This window comes from Prionailurus viverrinus, chromosome B2, assembly GCF_022837055.1.
Source record: "Prionailurus viverrinus isolate Anna chromosome B2, UM_Priviv_1.0, whole genome shotgun sequence".
Lineage (NCBI taxonomy): Eukaryota > Metazoa > Chordata > Mammalia > Carnivora > Felidae > Prionailurus > Prionailurus viverrinus.
In genome coordinates, this window is record NC_062565.1 from 33,004,103 (window position 1) to 33,021,747 (window position 17,645).

Sequence of the window (17,645 nt, forward strand, 5' to 3'; positions counted from 1 at the left end):
AAGACTGCCAGAAAAAGACATGCATAGAACTGTGGGCAGAGCCCAGGAGCAGGGGTTGAGGACACAGGGACCCAAGCCAAGGGGTTGCTGTGGGAAAGGTTCTAGATCACCTTTATACACCCCACCTTCAGGGCAGGTAGGCCAGCAGGCCCACAAACCCAAGGGAAGTTCCAGGGTCAACTCCTCCTTGGCTCGAGGCCCCAGCAAGGCTGGAAGTGGGGGATGGGAGCAGGCCCCGAAGTGACCCAGACAAAGGAGACAGCAGGGTCTGGGCTTGGGATGCAGAGGGCCCTCACCCCTCACCCCACCCCCAAGGCCTGGGAATTGGCAGGGCACCCTGGATGGTGACCCAGAAACCTGGCTGTCAGCAGCTCCTGCCTGGCACTGTCCACACTGAGCTCCGCTGCTTCCCGTAGGAGTCCCTGGCAGCTGCCAGTGAGGCATGCCCTTGGATTTTCTCTGCCCACCGGCTCTCTGCTCTACTCCTGGAGACCCACCCCAGACTCTCCAAGGTGGCCCAGATCCTAGTCGCTGTATTTTCCTCATCCAGACCTCAGAGTGGGGAAAGGGGAGGGGGTGTCCAAGCTCAGGTTCACCATCTGTCCACCAGGGCCATTCGGGTATTCAAGCCCCAGAGGGCCACCGACCCCATAGCGGCTGGGTTCCTACAAAGTAAGTAAGAAGACTAAGAATGGCGCCATTCAATTCTCAGTAAGGAGTAGGCCCAGGAAGACCTACGACCCCCGGGTCTTCATGGAGTGGGAGAGAGGCCTGGCGGCTGGGTGAGCAGGGAGTAATGAGGTTTAAGCCAGCGTGATGGAGAGGTGAGCCAGGCAGGCCCGTCCCGGCCGCCATCTCCTAGCCAGATTCCAGACCAGCAGGCTCGCCCTGCTCCGCCCGCCTCCCTCCTCCTCCGCCCTCCCGCCAGTGGCTACCTCCCCTCCCCCAGCCTGCTTCTCTCCCCTCCCCCCAGCTACCCACTTCCTCCGCCCCTCCCCCAGCTCCTTTGGCTCTCATTCATCCATCCATTCACCAAACTTGTGCTGAGCGCCAAGGCCCCCTTAGGCCCTGGTGCGAGGCTCGGGGGTGGGGAGAAGTACAAAACAAAGCCCCGGAGGATTCCGACAAATCCCGGGCCTGGTGTTGGCTCCTCCCCTCACCCCTAGCCCACCTCCTCCTCAACCCCGGCCCCCACCCTTCGACCTCCACCCTGTTCTCCCTTTCTCCAGACTCTGGCCGGCCAGGCCCTGAGCCGAGCCCAGGCATCCCACGTGCTACTGGGATCAGGCAGGCAGCAGTCCTCCCGCTCGTCCCCAGTATGGAGACCCCAGAGTCACGCTCTCAGCCCTAAGAAAGGTTCACGGGGTCCTGGAGGAGACAGAGCACTGTGGGACCCAGGACACATCCCAGTTAGAGTAGCGCGCCGCTACGGAGACAGAAGGACCCAGCGGGGACCCATGCAACCCCAGACATTGGGTAGGAGGGCGCCTCCCCACAAGTTGTGGAGGACAGTCACTCTTGAAGACTTCAGGGGTCACTATTCCCCTTCCCCAGCCCCAGCACTTAGTCTCACACAGCTTGGAAGGCAGGCAGGGAATAGAGACAAGAGAAACAAGTTAAAGACCACAAGAGATTCTCCTGAACCCTCGGGGCCTGTTCTCAAAAGGGTGTGAGGTGGGGGAGAGCAGGTGGCCAAAGGTGCAGGACTGGAGTCCCCAAGTACCAGAGCTGGCGAACAAACTGACATGAACGTCCAACCCCAGAGGGCGTGTGGCCTGGAGAGAAACCCAGCCCAGGGCCTCAAGCTGGACTCCAGAACACAGCTCAGCCCCCAGAGAGCAGGGTCACAGGCCCGCAGTCGCTGTCCTAACATTTCCTTCCACTGGCTCACCTGGATGGGCTTTCATAGTCCACCCAGCTTTAAAGTGGGTGCACTTCCAGCCATTCCTGTTTGGGGCACTGTACCCGCAGAGCTCGTTGCACTGGATATTATCAGGTAGCTCCCCAGACCAAAGGGAAACTATTTTGTCCCATGCAAAGCTTAAATCTGACACTCACCCAAAGCACACTCTGGAGAGCCGCCACCACTGCCCGGCCACCAACCAACAAGCAACCCAGCCGGTCCGCCCCAGCCAAAGGGCCAAGATGGTTGTCAGGTGGCTGCCAGCTCCTGATGACTAAACCTGAAACCAAGGGAAAAAACAATTTCCCCTGATTGCTGGCAGACTAGAAGATCAGAAGGTAGTGCCTGCTAGAAATGAGTCTGTGTGCAGATCACGTGACAGCGATGGTACAATGATTTTAACACCGTGAGACAAAAAAAACAGGTGTCTTGCAAGGTGCAGGCCGGGCCACCCTGTCACTCCCATGATGATCTACTGGGTCCCTCGCCCTTTTCTCTGCCTTGAGGTTTGGGGACAGATGTCCTATCCCCAACCTAATGCCCTGTGGCTTGGTGTCTGTAATAACAGAAATCACTCTGGCTGATCATTCTTCATTCAATACTTTTTTTTAGGTCTGAACACTTTGCAAGGCCCTGGGGATCCCCCTGTGAACACAACCATCAAATCCTCGGGCCTTCCAATAGAGAGCGCTGGACAGGAAGCAGATATGCCATTTTTACTGGTAACAGTTAAGTAGAAAAGTCAGTTAGACAGTATGTTAGAAATTGAGAAGTGTTATGGGGGAAAAAGCACGGTAAAGTGGATGAATGACCGCAGGGGCAAACGTGCAGTTTGACATAGCGTGGACAGTAATATTGAACAGAGACTTGAAGGCAGTGAGAGGGTAAGCCCTGAGGATATCAGGGGGAAGAGCAAGTCAGGCAGAGGCAACGGCAACTGCAAAGGCCCTGAGGTGAGCTCTTGCCTGACAGGTCGGGGGAACATCACAGAGGCTGGTGTGACTGAAGCGGAGCAGCAGGCAGGTGATGAGGTTAGGAGAGGGGCAGATTGCAGGGCCTTGTGGGCCTTTATGAGGACTTTTTACTCTGAGATGGGAACTGTTAGAGGATTTTGAGCAGAGGTGGGACATGCCTTATGTTTTAGGTGGAAAGAGATTTAATATCAGGAATTAGGTGGTTATAAAGCCGTTGGAGGAACTGGAGGAGCCGGCTCCAGGCTGGGCCTCCTGGAACAACACAACAGCCTCCCTCTGCTCTGATGGGGGTGGGGGGTAGGGAATGCAATCAGAAGACCTCACCTGCAGTGGAGCTGTGATCCAGGGGCAGGAGGCTACTCTGCCCCCATGCCTACCCTCTTGACCCCCATAAAGCCGATGACTGGACGCTGTATGTGCTACAGAAAACCCCGAGTTTTCATAGCCCACACAGCAATATCTCCTTTCCTTGCGCCCTCCAAATTTCACTCTTTCTTTGCTGGGACCTAACTCACATCCAGGACCGTGTGGGGAATGGTGCTGAATCCAGCCTACCATGTCTGCCACAGCCCCGAGCCCATCTCTGGATCACATGCCCTGCTGCCGGCTTCCAGGGTTTCCTGGGATGCTCCACTCACACGCTGGGCCCTTGCCCTGTGCTCCTCAGACCCTCATTCCAGCGGGCACCACAGTGGTAAAAGTGTATTTCACGTACCACGTACTTGTCTGCCCCCCACCCCGCCCAAAGTATACCACTTAAAGACAGGGAATGTACCTACCTAGTTCAAGGCCACATCCCCAGCGCCTATCTTGGTGCCAGGAGGGAATCCATCTGGCCAGGCTGGGAGAAGGCAGCAGCCCTACCTAGCCTGGGAATAGAAGCAAGCTGTTTAAAACGCCAAGTTGTTTAACCTCCCTGAGCCTCAGTTTTAACACCTGTATAATGGGGACAACAGTACTTTTGACCTGGTAGAAGTGTTGAGGGATCTGAGAACACATATGCATTTAGTATGCTCATACACTCCTCTTCCTCAGGTTTTGCTGAGGTTGGAGAGGAGCGGGGCTGCCCTGGGTTTCAGCCTTGAAGAAGAAAGCTGACAAAGTCCATGGCGTCCTGCAGCCATGCAGCGTGGGTGGCTGGCTCAGGGCACGGGGGTGCCTGCCTCCTGGGCCTTCCAATTCGTTGGAGAGGTTTTCCCTCGAAAGTTGGAAGCAGAAGAGGCTCTCCTCCCATTCTAGGCCTGCCAGGCCTCCTGGCAGCACAGCTTGTGGTCAGCAGGGCCTGGAGACCTGATCCTGCCAGATGACCAGATGTACTAGTAGCTGGGTGACTCTCCAGGAGAGTGGTCAAACACTGTGCACCAGGGTGACCCTTTATTCGACTGCCGTGGGTCAGTGCTGGTTGATATGGTCCTGGGCCAATCCCAGTTAGAATGGGCCAGGCCAGGTTTATGCCCACTGTCTGGTCATAACTACCAACGGTACCCCCTTTTACTCTGAAATGTCCTGCTTGTCTGTAACAGCTGGACATACATACCCTATGATCCCAGAATTCCTTTCCTAGGCATGTACTTAGCAGAAATTTGCACATCTCATCACCAAAACATATTCTAGAACATTCACAGCAGCACTATTTGTCATAGCCCCGAACCAGAGTCTATCCAAATGCCGTTGAACAGAACAGACGCAAACACTGTGGCACATTCATACCACATAACTGTGCAGCAAGAATGAACATTCTGCAGCCACATGCAACATGGATGAAACCCACACATAACGTTGAGCAAAGGAAATTAACCCAGGAGTACATAACCCAGGATTCCGTCCATACAACGTGCATAAATGGCGAAACTACAGGATGCTAGTGGGGACAGCGGTTACACAAGGGGAGCTGGAGGTGGCTTCTTGATCTGGGTGCTGGTGACACAATGGTGTTCCCTCTATGAAAACCCATTTGAGCTGATAACGGGATTGTGCATTTTCTGGATGTCGTTCTCATCCGTAAAACGTTTACGTTAAAAAGCATCCCGGTTTGGGCCACCGATTAAACAATTCCTCTTCCTCTTCCTCCCACGTCCTCCCATCTACCTTTCATGTTGGGCTGGACACAGAACATTACCAAACTTCACCCCTGTGACTTTCAGAAAACCTCAACTAATCCAAACACCACATGGTACCATTCACAGTGGTCTTTCCCTGGACTCTTCTAAGAGCTGGAGTTGACTCCGAAGCAAGAGGTAAGCTGACAAGCAAGCGTGCTGACTGGAGAGATGTACAGAGAGACGTGAACCCCCAGGGAATGCCAAGGGCCACCCCGACCGACTATGCACGCTTCGACTGGGAGCCTGTCAGGCTCCCAGTATGCCACTTAGCAAGGCAGGGGAAAAAGTACATCGGGAAGAATCACAGTAGCTCAGGAGAAAATGAGCTTACCCTTCAGCTGTCCTGAAATACAAAGGTGACCCGAACTCCCCATTCCCTGGACATTCCTGTTGGATTCCTGAAGTTCACTGGGTTGTCCTTGTGGAAACCGTATAACCCGACTCTGATAGTTAAGAAAATGCTTCCTGTGGGTTAGAGCAGTTATGACATGACCAATTCCCCTGGGACTCCTCAGGCTTTGACCAACCAGGTCGATTCCCCAGGCCCAGAATAGCTCTTTCTTCCTGCATGCTCCCCATGGCCCCTCACTTATCCAAATCCCATCAAGGCCAGGTCAAGGCCTGCTCCAGCCGACTTCCCTGACTACCCAGAGCTCCCATCCTGTCTCCCTCTGTAGCACCCACTGAGTCTCTGTTTAAGGGCCTGACCCCTTAGTCTTCCGTTCCAAGGGCACAGGGAACTTTGTTATACCCCGAGAGTTTGGACGAGCTCTTGGTACACAGTAGGCCTTCAATAACTATTGAATGAATGAATGGATTCTGCCTGGTGGCATCTCCTGGATTGTGCCTCAGCTTTCTCTCGGGTGTTCCTGGTTCTGATTCCTCTAAATACGAAATTCGCTGGGGCAAGGGCTATATCTTGTTATAACTACTTCCTGAAGGAGGAAGGGAAGGGAAGGAAGGGAATTCGGGCCATCTGTAACCCAGAAAGCAAGGAGATGGGGGGTCAGTGGGCAGTTCTGTACAAGGGTGTGGGTAATGCAAGTAGCAAGCTACTCTACTTGCGCACAAATTTATTTATACCTGCCCCTCCTTCCAGAGAGGGTTTGAGGTGGCTTACAAAAATACACGTAATACAAGGTAAAAAACAAGTCGGTGAGAAAATCAGGACGAGGGGAAAAATAAGAGTAGGAAAAATAAGATCAAGTCGTTTTGTTAGAAGTGGGCCAAAAAGTTGGCCAAGTTTTCCCACAGCCTCTCGAGGCAGAAGTCCGTCTCCCTTCCCCACCTCCCTCAGGGACCGCCACAGGCCACAAGTCACAAGCAAAAGGCAAGAGCTGCCCCAGGTTGGATGCGTCCAGGGAAGGGGCCTACCAGGACCCTTCCCACGCCTCCCGGCCATCAGCCCCGGGCCTAGCAGCGCGGGCGGCCTCGGGGAGGGCTGTGTCTAGGGTCGCCGAGGTTCCGTGAGGGCTATCCCTGGGCCAGGCGTGGAAGCCCGGGTTGCTGGCGGGGAGCTGTGACCTGGAGGGAGTAGGGCCACAACCGAAGGGCCATTCTTCCACTCAACGCTGCAAAGGTTCTCGAGCTAACTCAATGCCTCCAGCCAACCCAACTCGCGGCCTACTAAGCGCGCGTTCCGCACGCAGGGCACAAAGATGGAGGGCGCAGCGCGCCTTCCACCCCGCCCCACCCCCACCCCCGGCTCCAGACAAAGGGGCAGGCCGCCCCTCCCCCAGCCTCTCCCAGGCTTTCCCCTCCACCCTCCTCTCCCCTCCGGCCGCCCTTCGGTGACTTCCTCTCCCCTCCAGGGGCAGCCTGGGCACTTCGCAGGAACTGCGTTTCACCTGGGCGCGGGGCGGGGAGCCAGCGCTTGGAGGGCGGCCTCCCGGCCCACCCCCAGCCCCGGCCGGCCCCAGGCCCGCGCCCTCCTCTTTGAACGCGCTCCGAGGGCCCCCAGCGCCTTCCCGCCCGGGCGCCCCCGCCCCCACCCGGCCGAGCACGTGCTGCCCCCGGCCCGGAGCGCCAGCCCGCCGCCCCGGGTGGGGGCTGGGCTCACTCCCGGCTCTGCTCCCCACCCCCACCGGAAACATTCCTGAAACATTCCTGAAAGTAGGAGGCCCGGCCCCTCCGGTTCCCCACCCCGCCTCCACTCCGGGCTCAGGGTTTTCCTGGCGTCCCCCCTCCATCGGCGGCTCGCCCCCTGAGGAGGGGGCTGGGCCGGGGCCTCGGCCGGCCGGGGAGGAAGAAGGGGAGCAAAGAAAAACATGAGTCACAGCCGTGTGTCACTGGGCCGCATTGCATTTCCCTGCATCACGGGAGGTGTGGAAGGCCGCCTCAGGGACGAGGGGCGGGGAGGTGCGCCCGAGAAGGCCCCGGGCCCGGCCTGCAGGGCGCGCCGCTCTGACAGCGCCCTTTCTTCTCCCACCGCCCTCCCCGCCATCTTTTCACTTTGGCTTCCTTCTTCTACGTGCAACAAGTCTTTGTTGCGCCTGGCGCCGGGCGGGCCAAGCGTGGCGGGTATGGCTTGCGTAGACCCAGTCCCTGCCCTCAAAGTGCTTCCAGGCGACCACTGATTCACGCTTTCTTATTTTTCTTAAAAGTCACGGCGGAGAGGACCAGGTCACAAAGTGGAAACGCACGTCTCCAAAACATCATCCGAGTCACCTAAAGGAATGAAGCCTCCCTCAGGTTTACCTGCAAGCGAGCCAATCGTTTGTTTCCTTTGGAGGCTGCACCTTGATTACGGCTCACTCGTGGCCATTAATAAACGAAAAGTCTGGATTTCACAAGTTTCACGTTTGAATTTCACAAGACTTGAATTTCACCAGTCAGCCACACGCACGTTGGCACTAAAATGCACATGCTGACACCTGTCCGCCCAGGGGAAATCTACGAGCCGTGTATCTGGGCGCAGGGGGCGGCGGGTAGGCCGCGGAATTCTCTCACAGTCGCGTTTCTCTCCACCCCCTCCCGCCCGCGCGGACCCCGCAGGCACGAACGCCCGCCCACATCCAACGCGCCCCGCGGGCGTCAGGCCCACACGCCCGGAAGGCCCCTAGAGGTGACTCTCCCGGGGACCCCCTTGCTGGATGTAAAGATGCCCTCCTCCCCCTCCCCCGCGCAAAGCTCCCTGGTGATCCCTCTGTGCACCTTCCCGTGTCTCCCGGCCCGGGACAGTGGGGAGTGGGCCGTCGCCTCAGATTCCCAGTCCAGGCCTCCCGCGCGCCCGCCCCCAGGCACCCGGCACCGCACGCCCCTCCCCGTAGTCAGCACCCACCCGCGCGGCGGCGGCGGCTGGCGGGCGGCCGCCCTTTTAAATCCCCGGGCTCATTTGCATGGCCCCGCCCCCCACAGTGACACGGCTGGCGCGGGCGGGCCCGTCCCCCCTGCCCCTGGGTCGCTCTTTTTAAGCTCCCCTGAGCCGGGGCTGCGCTCCTCTAATTGGGACTCCGAGCCCGGGCTATTTCTGGCGCTGGCGCGGCTCCAAGAAGGCGTGAGTTCGCGGCCCCTCCGGTGGCTTCTTTTTTTTTTATATCTATCATTTAATTAAATTATTTATTTATTGAGGCCGCGCACGGGCCGTGCCTAGCTTCCTGCCCCTCGCCATCCTTCGGGGGAGGGTGAATATTTTTGTCCCCCCGCCTGGATGTGACAGATAAATACCCCGTGGGGGCCTGGGCGGCGAGCACGCGGCGGCGGCGGTCTCTGAGCGCCTCTGCTCTCTCTCCCGGTTTCAGATCCGCATTTGCTACCAGCGGCGGCGGCGGCGGAGCCAGGCCGGTCTTCAGCGCCCAGCACCGTCGCTCCCGGCAGCCCGGAGCGCGCACCGCAGGCCGGCGGCCGAGCTCGCGGTGAGTCGTCCCCGGGGCCCGCGGCGGCGGCGGCGGAGGGGGGCGCCCGCGCCCCCGCCTGCACGCCGCCCCTCCTGCAAGCCGCCCAGGGCTGCAGCGCGCGCCTCCGGCTTTATTCCCAGGCCGGGGCTGCGCGAGCCGCCGGCGGGGGAGGGCCGCGCGGCGCGGGGGCGGGCGGCGGGGCCCGGCGGCGCGGGGAGGGCGCCCGCACCCCTTCCCCCGCGCCGCGGGCGCCCTGCGGGGGGCGGGGACCCGGGAAAGGCGCGCGGTGGGGGAGGGGGCGCGCGGCTGCGGCGAGCGCGAGTTGTGCACCCGGCGGAGCCCGGTGCACCTCGCGCGGCCGCCGCTCCCGCCGGAGCCCGAGCCGGGGCCCGGGGTGTGGGGGGCGGGGAGAGGAACAGGCTGCGGCGCAGCAGGCGGGTGGGGGGCCGGGCGCCCCCCGCAGCCTGGGGAAGTTCTAGAAGTGAGGGGGATGGGCAGGAACCCCGCAATTCGGCCCCGTTCCCGCTCGGCCTTTTTCCTGGTGCCCCCCCCCCCCCCCCACGCAGATGAGGCCGAATCGCGGGCCTGGGTTTGGGGCTTCACCCGGACCCCACCTCTGGCCCGGCCCGCGCCTCTTCAGCCCCCAGGGCCGGGCCTGCCCTCCGCCCCCACAAACAGGTTTCTCTGCTTTGCAGGGCTCTGTTGGAACTAGTCCCTTTGACTCCCCGTTTCATTTTTTTTTTTTCTGGGGCTTTATTTTGCGGGGAGGGCTCGGAGGGAGGTGTCTTTCTTCCTCTGCCCCGCGCCCGCGCGCGCCAGGTTTCCTGCCCCAAGGCGGGCTTGGGTGCCCCCTCTGGCAGGAAGTGGGGCCGGGTGCACCCGCGTGGCGGTGCATGCGGTCGGGGTGCACCAGTTTCCCGCGCCTGCAAGAGCAGCTTGTGCCCCTCCCCCCGTGCGCTCTGGCCCCTGGTCCCGCCGGCGGACCTGCAAAGGCCCGGCGCAGACACTTGCAGAGTCACCCTGGGGCCGGGTCTGGAGCAGGGGGCGACAGGGACTTAACCATTCTCTAGGCGAGTAGGGAAAGTGGCGGGCTAGAGGGGTCGCCAGGAACCTACTGTATCCTGCTTGCCTACTTGCTGTGTGACCTTGGGCAACTCTTCAGGCCTCTCTGGGCTACTTTTTTTTCCAGAAAACAAGGGAGCGCCATGAGCATTTCCTAGGGTCGTTCTTGTAGATTCCCTAAGCCTTTGTGGAATACACATTGCGCGCCCGGTGTATGGAGAGGGACAAGCTTGAGGCCCAGAAGGGCTTATTACAAACTGAAGGATTGAGGTCGGGCCCTAAACATGGCTTCGCCCAGCTAGGCCTCTGATTTTCAGAAACAGGTGGAAGAGACAAGCATTTGTTGGTCTCACCAGAGAGGGCCTCAGGCCTTCATTCAGTTCCTGGAGGCCTGGATTGGGAGGGGGGTGGTTGGAGAATGGATTAAAGGGTCCCCAGTAGCAAAAAGTGGGGGGAAGCACCAGATGATGCAAGAACTTCCCCCAGAGACCCACCAGGATTCCCAGGCCTGCTGGGCCCAGGCTTTCTGGGATTAGGGGCTGGCTTGGCCCAACTGGAACCCCCTCTGTGAGGGGGCCTTCAACAGACCTCATGTGAGGTCAGCACTCATTTAGGCTGATTAATTTTGATGTTTAGTTTGAAGGGGAACCTGTGGTGTAATATAAGATTCTAATCACTGCCTGTAATTACAGAGCAGGCCAAGCCACTAATGACGGAGCAGGATAAATCACCAACCACCTTGTTTAAAAGGGTCTTCAAGTCTGAAATATTATAAAATAGAATAATTACCAGACAAAGTCTCGCCGTCTGGAGAATCTTGATGCTTGGGGATGGGGGCCTCCAGTCCTCCAAAAGTCCCTAGTTTGCAAAAAACATTTCCTCCCCGCCCTCATCGAGTTAAAATTGGAAATCGTCTGAAAATCGGAAAAAGGGAAAGAGAAGTCATTTTCAAATGTTCTAGTTTTTGTTTTGATTGGAGTGAGATTTCCCATTGTTTACACATTTCAACCATCATCTGGTTTGATCTTGCGTCAGTCTGGAGAAGCAGGCGGTTGAGGTGGATGTCTTACCATTACCCCCATTTTACAGATGGCAGGTCTTTTAGAAGTGAGGCCGCTTGGGCCCACCCTTTGCCAAGTGCAACCAGGGATTGGTTACCAGGAAGGTGTAGAGCCGTAGGCCTCCCAGGTTGAGTATCTTTAACTGGGAAGACAGACGGGGTGGAGCACCCTCGCTGTCTTTTAAGCTTCTGGAAGAGGCTCCCAGATAAAGGGGGCAAATGCTGCAAGCAGTGGGAAGTTTTAGGTAAACTGAAAATTGGTGGGGCTGATTAAACACAAAACGGCCTGTGTATAAGAAGAGGAAAGATGCTAGAAGAGAACCAAGAAGCTTTGGAGGACTGACGACCAGCTCTGCCCAGGCTGGGGGAGTGGGGCATGGGGGAGGGCAGCTAGCATCTGTTCTGAAGGATCCATCTCAGGGCAGAATTCCTGCCCCTCCTGAAAGCAGGCATCAAAGGGGACAATCTCATTTGGCTCCAGGGGGACGGGGGTGGAAGAGGAGACCCACCTTTCAGCTTTAGGTTTCTTTTCCGCCCCCGTGCGATTTCAGCCCACTTCCCCTTCCCAGACTTCCCATCCTTGAGTCCCCAAGGCTCTATCCGGAGAGAGAGCTAGTGGGGTGGGCACCATCCCTGGCTGGGTGATTGGTACAGAGTATCAAGCTTGGCCCTGGTAGCGCCTGGTCCCGAGGCTTGGGCCAAGGCAGGTGGGCCAGGGACTGATGCCCACGGCTGCCAGATGGAAGCCCAAGGCTTATTCTCTGCTTACCTTTCCTCCCCTGTTGCCTGTGAGCCACTCAGGCTTGGCTTTCTCTTAAGAGAAGGGGCGGCTGGCTAGAGAAGGGACCCCCGGCAGTGTGAGGATCCCCCCACCTCATCCACACCTTTGCCCTGGTGACCTCACCCACAGCCACATCTGAGCCTGCTGTGCCTCTTGGGCCTGGGCCCTGTGGGGGTGGCAGGACAACAAAGCGCCCTTCTGAGCAGGAGATAAGGAGCTGATTAGAGCCAACGGCTCGACCCCACCCTGTAGCAACATGCTGGGGCTGGGCGGACCCCCACCCCCACCAGCTAAGCAGGGTGGGGATCCTGGATCCCGGGGAGCAGGCAGGGTCCTACAGGCAGGCCACCTTGAAGGTGGGAGTGGTAAAGGGGGTAGGAGGTGGCCGAAGCAAAATGTTGTGTTTAAAACGACTTCTCCTGCTTTTCTAGCATCCCAGCCATCGCTCCTCCACCTGCTCCAGAGAGAAGGGAAGATGAGCGAGTCGAGCTCGAAGTCCAGCCAGCCCTTGGCCTCCAAGCAGGAAAAGGACGGCACTGAGAAGCGGGGTCGAGGCAGGCCGCGCAAGCAGCCTCCGGTGAGTCCCGGGACGGCGCTGGTAGGGAGTCAGGTGGGTGTCCGAACCTTTGCCTCGGTTTACCCCTTTGGGCTAGGGAGGTGCCAAGTGAAAACTGGAAGAGGGGTGCAGGATCCTTGCTCAGTGTGTGTGTCCTCCAACGGCGCATGCCCACCCTGGCCCGTTGCTGAGACCCCAGGAGAGAAGTGGGGGCTGAGGAATCTGAGTGAACTCTGAGCCCTTGCCGGCCGATCCAAGCCAGAAGCGACCTTGCAGTCACACAGGCGAGAGCTCGCACTCTGGTGAACTACCCACCCTTGACTTCCAGTCTGTTGTGGACCAGTGCGTTGATAAAACACAGAAAAGAGGAGTTACGTGTCTATAGGAGTTCACGTTTTCAGTCCCGAGATTTCGTTGTACAGGCTATTCTGTCAATTGGCCGTGAAAGTTTCCGAATACCTGTCCGTTTCTGTACTTCCTCATCCCAGGCCTGTAACAAAAAAATCCTGGGCCAGCATCTATCCATGGGCCTCCCTTAGAGTGGCCCTAGGCCAGGCTCTGGCTCTGTAAAAGGAAAACTGAAGCCCAAGAACTTGAAAACGTGGGGGAGTTGGTGAGAGAGTAACCCTCAACCCTGGTGCTGTCCCCTGCTGAGGTCTCCCGGGGTTAGAAGGCCAGCTTGGCCTTTTGGGGGCCCCCTGCCCTGTGGTGGAGATCTTGGATTCTCTCACAGGGGCAGTAACTGGTGAGGCCCAGCTCACTTCCCTTTCCCCAGGAAGAGGAAAGGGATTGAGGGCAACCCTTGCCCTTCATACCGTGGGCCTCGGCTTCCGCATCTGTAGGTTGAAGAGTGCTGTCTGTACTGACTCTTTAGGGAGATAATGAGCCGTGGGGAGTCTGAGTGGTGGGATTCAGCTGCCTCTTTCAGAGGCCACAATGTGCGGAGGGAAGTCAGTCTGGTTCCCTTGGTCTCCACCTGGACCCAGTTAGCTGGGGTCCACAGGGGGGTGTCCGAGAAGGAGTGTTGGGCTACTGGACCACAGTTCTAAACAGCCTATGGGCAGTCCCCCCGAAACCATAGCTGACCTGCTTTTACTGCCCAGCTTCTTTGCATTATGCAGCAGCTTTTTTATCCTGTCAGGCTTATTAAAATTTCAGCGGCAACCACGGCCGGGATCTCTGTTTCTGACATCCGGGCATCATTCCTGCTCTGGGAGGCAGCCTAGAGGGAGTCCAGTTTGCGGGTGGAGGCTGGAGGCTCCCTCCACTGTCGCGGGGCCTCCTTTCCCCTTCCGCGTCCTCCACAGTCACCAGCCTGTGTCGTCGGAGGGGGTGGGCAGCAGTCTTGGCCCAGTGCTAGACATTCCCACATCCTTCCTTTAACTTTTCGTGATGCCTCGTGAGGTGAGTGTGGTCACCATTTACAGTTGAGGAAACTGAGGCCCAGGCATTCTGTGTCTTGCCCAAGAGCTTAGAGCCCTTTGGTGGCAGAGCTCCCTGACAGTGTCTTTCTTCTCTGGTGACACCTTTCCCTTTTCTGGTGTCTTGTCACTTTGTTGTCATAGGGCAGCATGGGAGGGGCTTTGCGAAAGACGGTCAGAGTCAGAACCTGCATCACGAGGGCTTGCCCGCCATGGTTCCTGTGGATTTCTGGGTCGGGGTGATGGCTTGCTGACTCAGTCTTGCTGGGGCATGGGAGAGAGCTGTATCTTTTGAAAGGGGCAGGACAAGTGGCATCTGTGTCCCTGATGACCCCATCTGTCTTTGCAGAAGGAACCCAGCGAAGTGCCAACACCTAAGAGACCTCGGGGCCGACCAAAGGGGAGCAAAAACAAGGGTGCTGCCAAGACCCGGGTAAGGACGAAGGAAGAGGGCCCTGTCCCTGTGGCCATGGCTGTGGGGGGCTCTGGGAAGGGCCTGTACCCTGCCCCCTCTTCCCTGGCATATGGGTGGCAGGGGGGGAGTCTTTGCGAATTGGGGGAAAGCAGGGTGATGATCGAGGTCTTCCTTCCGGGGACTTGGTCCTGCCCAGGACAATGGGGAGGTCAAGTCAGAAGTCCTGCGGCTTTCCTCGTCCGGAGAAGGGAGAGTCAGGACGAGCGAAGGGACAGCAGCACCAGTCCCTGGGCTGAGAGTGTTTCCTTCCGTTCCGGGGTCCCCTGGGTCCCAAGGGAGTGGGGTTAAGCAGGGAAGGCCAGATTCACAGTGGCATCAGCCTCTCGGAGCAGTTGTTTTGTTTTTTATTTTATTTTTTCTGAGACACGACTCATATCCTCTGAGTCATGGGTGGAGGAGGGAGTGGGGGGCGTGTGTGTATATTGGGGGGGGTGGGCAGTGTGGCTGGCCAGTCATCACCAGCTGGACTCGGGTGGGCCTGCCGGGGTGACAGTCCTGGGCCGCCCTGAGCAGAGGTACGTAGTTCTGCTCCTCCCTGCTCTCCCTCACCATCGGGGCCCTGGTCATTTGGGGGAGCACTGTCAGGAACATTTTTGACTTAGTGGATCTTTTCTCGGACCATCTAGAAAACTACCACAACTCCAGGGAGGAAACCAAGGGGCAGACCCAAAAAACTGGTAGGTGAAGGGACAGCGGTGGTTTGGTTTTTCTGGGGAGGGTGTTGAGGTTGGGTGATGCCTGCCTGTTCCTCCTGGGCGCTCGCCGTGGAAAGACGGCTCTGGCTGACCAGAGCCGGGCATGGTGGGACATCATCGCTCTATCCAGGCCTAGAGAGGGAAAGGGATTCTGGGTCCTGGCACCCAGCCCAGGGCTTTTCAAGGGCTCTGTCCGTAGCAGTAAGGGGTCCCAGGTACAAACCAGATGGAACCCCGCCCTGGTGGGGGGGGTGGGGCCGCCTCTCCTTCCCCTACTAGAACAGACTCAACTTTTAGGGAGAACTTGGAGGCCATCTAGTCCCCCCGGACCCCCACCAGTAGAAATGAGGAAAGAGTGCTACCTGGGCATAGGGTGAGGTTTGTCCTTCACCTATCCATTTCTGAGTCCCCCACAAATAGCTGCTAATGGAAGAAGGTGGCCTGAGTCCGGAGGCTGCCCCTAAGGCCTACACTGAAGTTACGGCCACCCCAGCCTTAATCTTCCTGGCCCTTTTCTACCCCAAACCTGCTCCCTGAACTCCCTGAGGCCTTCATTCCTCGAGCTGAGCCACCACCAGGGTGAGGAGGGGGGTCAGAGGGTGCTGGCCGGGCCCCAGGAGTGAGTAACAGGAAACAAGTTGTTTTGGAGTTTGTGCCTGGCACGGGGGCCGCAGGCCCGTGTGGTGTCCCGACATTCCCGCCCAGTGAGTGAGCCCCGGCGGCACACACTTCCCCTTCCTCCCCGCCCTGGCCTGGGGTCAGTCAGCGGCCCAGCTCCCCAGCCCAGCAGCTGCCCCTGCGGGCCAAGGCCACCTGGTTCCCCTGCACTGCACCCAGCAGGGGGGGCTCACGCACCCTGCAGCCGCACCTTCCCCGGTCCTCTCCCTGGCCCCCTCTCCCTTCCCCTCCTCCAGAAAGCCCGGTAGTGACTTCCTCACTGCCTCGAGCTCGGGGCTGCACTGAGCTGTGTGGGTCCCCCCACCCTGCACCCACCATGGGCCCCAGGGCCAAGGGGGGCTGGCTCTGTGTGAGAGCAGCGTGTGTGTGGGTTTTTTCCCCTCCCTTTAAATTCTTCCTTTTTTATGAATGAAACTGGGCCGTGGAGGTTGCTGAGTCACTCACACACTCAGCCCTGACTCATCCCCCTTCTGGAGAGCCAGGGAGCACAGAGAGGGGTGGGGGCAATCTTGGCCTGTGCCCCTTCCCCCCTGAGTGGGAGGGGGGCAGGCCTGGCACTCTTGCTGACTGCCCTGCCCACCTCACAGGAGAAGGAGGAAGAAGAGGGCATCTCGCAGGAGTCCTCCGAGGAGGAGCAGTGACCGCGCCGTGCCGCCTGCTCCTTCACCGGGGAGCAGTTTCCTTCTGGGACTGGACAGCTCCGCTCCGCTCCCACCGCCCCCGCCCCTCCCCCCAGGCCCACGCGTCACCGCCACCTACCTGTGCCCTCACCACCACACTACACAGCACACCAGCCGCTGCGGGGCCCCGAGGCCTGAGTGGGGAGCAGTTTCCTTCGGTCTAGGTTTCCAGCGACCCCTCACCCATGCGCACATTTGCCCTTCCAGACAAAGCCGACTTCCCGCCTCGCCGCACCCTGCCCCTGCTGCGTCCCCACGCTCAGTGGTTGGGGACATTGCTGACTGGGCTCTTGGTATGGGGGTCCCCTCTGCTTCCCCACTCTTCCTTCTGGCTTCCCACTAAGGGGCCTGGGAGGGCTCCCCTGGCCTTAAAAGGGGCCATGCCCCATCTCATTCTGATCTGCCCCACTCCACAGCACTGGCAGCAGCAGGTACGGCCAGTGGGGAGGGGTGCTCAGCCCCAAGATGCACCCACCCAGCCTGTGTCTCACCAGGTGCGGCTCACGCCCACTTTTCTTCCTTCCCACCTTGCTTAGTCCTTGCTCGAGGTCGGACAGCCCCGTTTGGGGCACAGGAAGGAAGGCAGGAGGGGTCTGAGCCCCCTACCCTCTCCAAACGGGCTCCAGCCCACCTCACCGCCACCCTGGAATCTATTGCAGTGAGGGAAATTCGGTCACCCTTTATCCAGGAGGCCCAGGTTCCCTGTGGCAGCCACCTAAGGTGGGCTGGAGCCACTGCCCAACCCTATCCGCTTCTACCCTAGGCCTCAGTTTCCCCTTTCCTCACACGGGGCACTAATAACAAGGAGCTAGCCTTGCCCACTCCCACCCTTCTGCTCCTCCCCACCCCCCAAGGTTCTGGTTCCATCTTTCCTCTGTTCACAAACTACCTCTGGACAGTTGTGTTGTTTTTGTTCAATGTTTCCATTCTTAGACATCCGTCATTGCTGCTGCGACCAGCGCCAAATGTTCATCCTCATTGCCTCCTCCTGTTCTGCCCACATCCCCCTCCTCCAAGATGCTCTTAGGGGAAGGGGCCTGGGGCAGAGCAGGCTGGGTTACCGACCACCCCAGTCCCAGGGAAGGTGGGGGCCCTGCCCCTAGGATGCTGCAGCAGAGTGAGGAGTGGGGGGGGGCCTATATTGACCGACAAGGGTGTAGGGGCCACCTTTTCCCCCTATTCTGCCGGGGAGGAGGTAGCCATTATTTGTCCCAGCCTGGGGCCCCCCCATCTGGTTTCCTATTTGCAGTTACTTGAATAAAAAAAATATCCTTTTCTGGACTGGAGTCTTCTCTGTGGTGGGCACCTGGGGTAGGAAGGCTGGAAACGGAGGATCTAGTTGTTGGGGGTGGCTTTCAAGGTGCTCTTCAGGCTGCGGGGGGCGGGGGGGGGGGAGGACAAGCATTAGCTCCAGGGAAGGGT

General features: G+C 58.8%; 1 protein-coding gene and 1 long non-coding RNA gene across 3 annotated transcripts; one reads left to right on the forward strand and one right to left on the reverse strand.

The window, feature by feature from the left end:
- Nucleotides 1-1,314: 1,314 nt before the first annotated feature.
- Nucleotides 1,315-6,574, reverse strand: LOC125165815 (uncharacterized). The gene is made up of 3 exons (XR_007152231.1): nucleotides 5,311-6,574; nucleotides 3,657-3,746; nucleotides 1,315-2,183 (listed from the first exon to the last, which is right to left on the reverse strand). It is a non-coding gene; the product is annotated as an uncharacterized LOC125165815 (long non-coding RNA).
- Nucleotides 6,575-8,353: 1,779 nt separating this feature from the next.
- HMGA1 (high mobility group AT-hook 1) lies at nucleotides 8,354-17,504 on the forward strand. Of its 2 annotated transcripts, none has more exons than XM_047859186.1 (6): nucleotides 8,354-8,475; nucleotides 8,720-8,833; nucleotides 12,150-12,328; nucleotides 14,045-14,128; nucleotides 14,797-14,847; nucleotides 16,131-17,504. In XM_047859186.1, the coding sequence occupies exons 3-6, from the start codon at nucleotides 12,194-12,196 to the stop codon at nucleotides 16,182-16,184; spliced, it is 324 nt and encodes a 107-aa protein (XP_047715142.1). In that variant the 5' UTR covers nucleotides 8,354-8,475; nucleotides 8,720-8,833; nucleotides 12,150-12,193; the 3' UTR covers nucleotides 16,185-17,504. The 2 variants fall into 2 exon arrangements, with proteins under 2 accessions (XP_047715142.1, XP_047715143.1); XM_047859187.1 differs by having other exon boundaries at nucleotides 12,150-12,295.
- The last annotated feature ends 141 nt before the right edge of the window (nucleotides 17,505-17,645 follow it).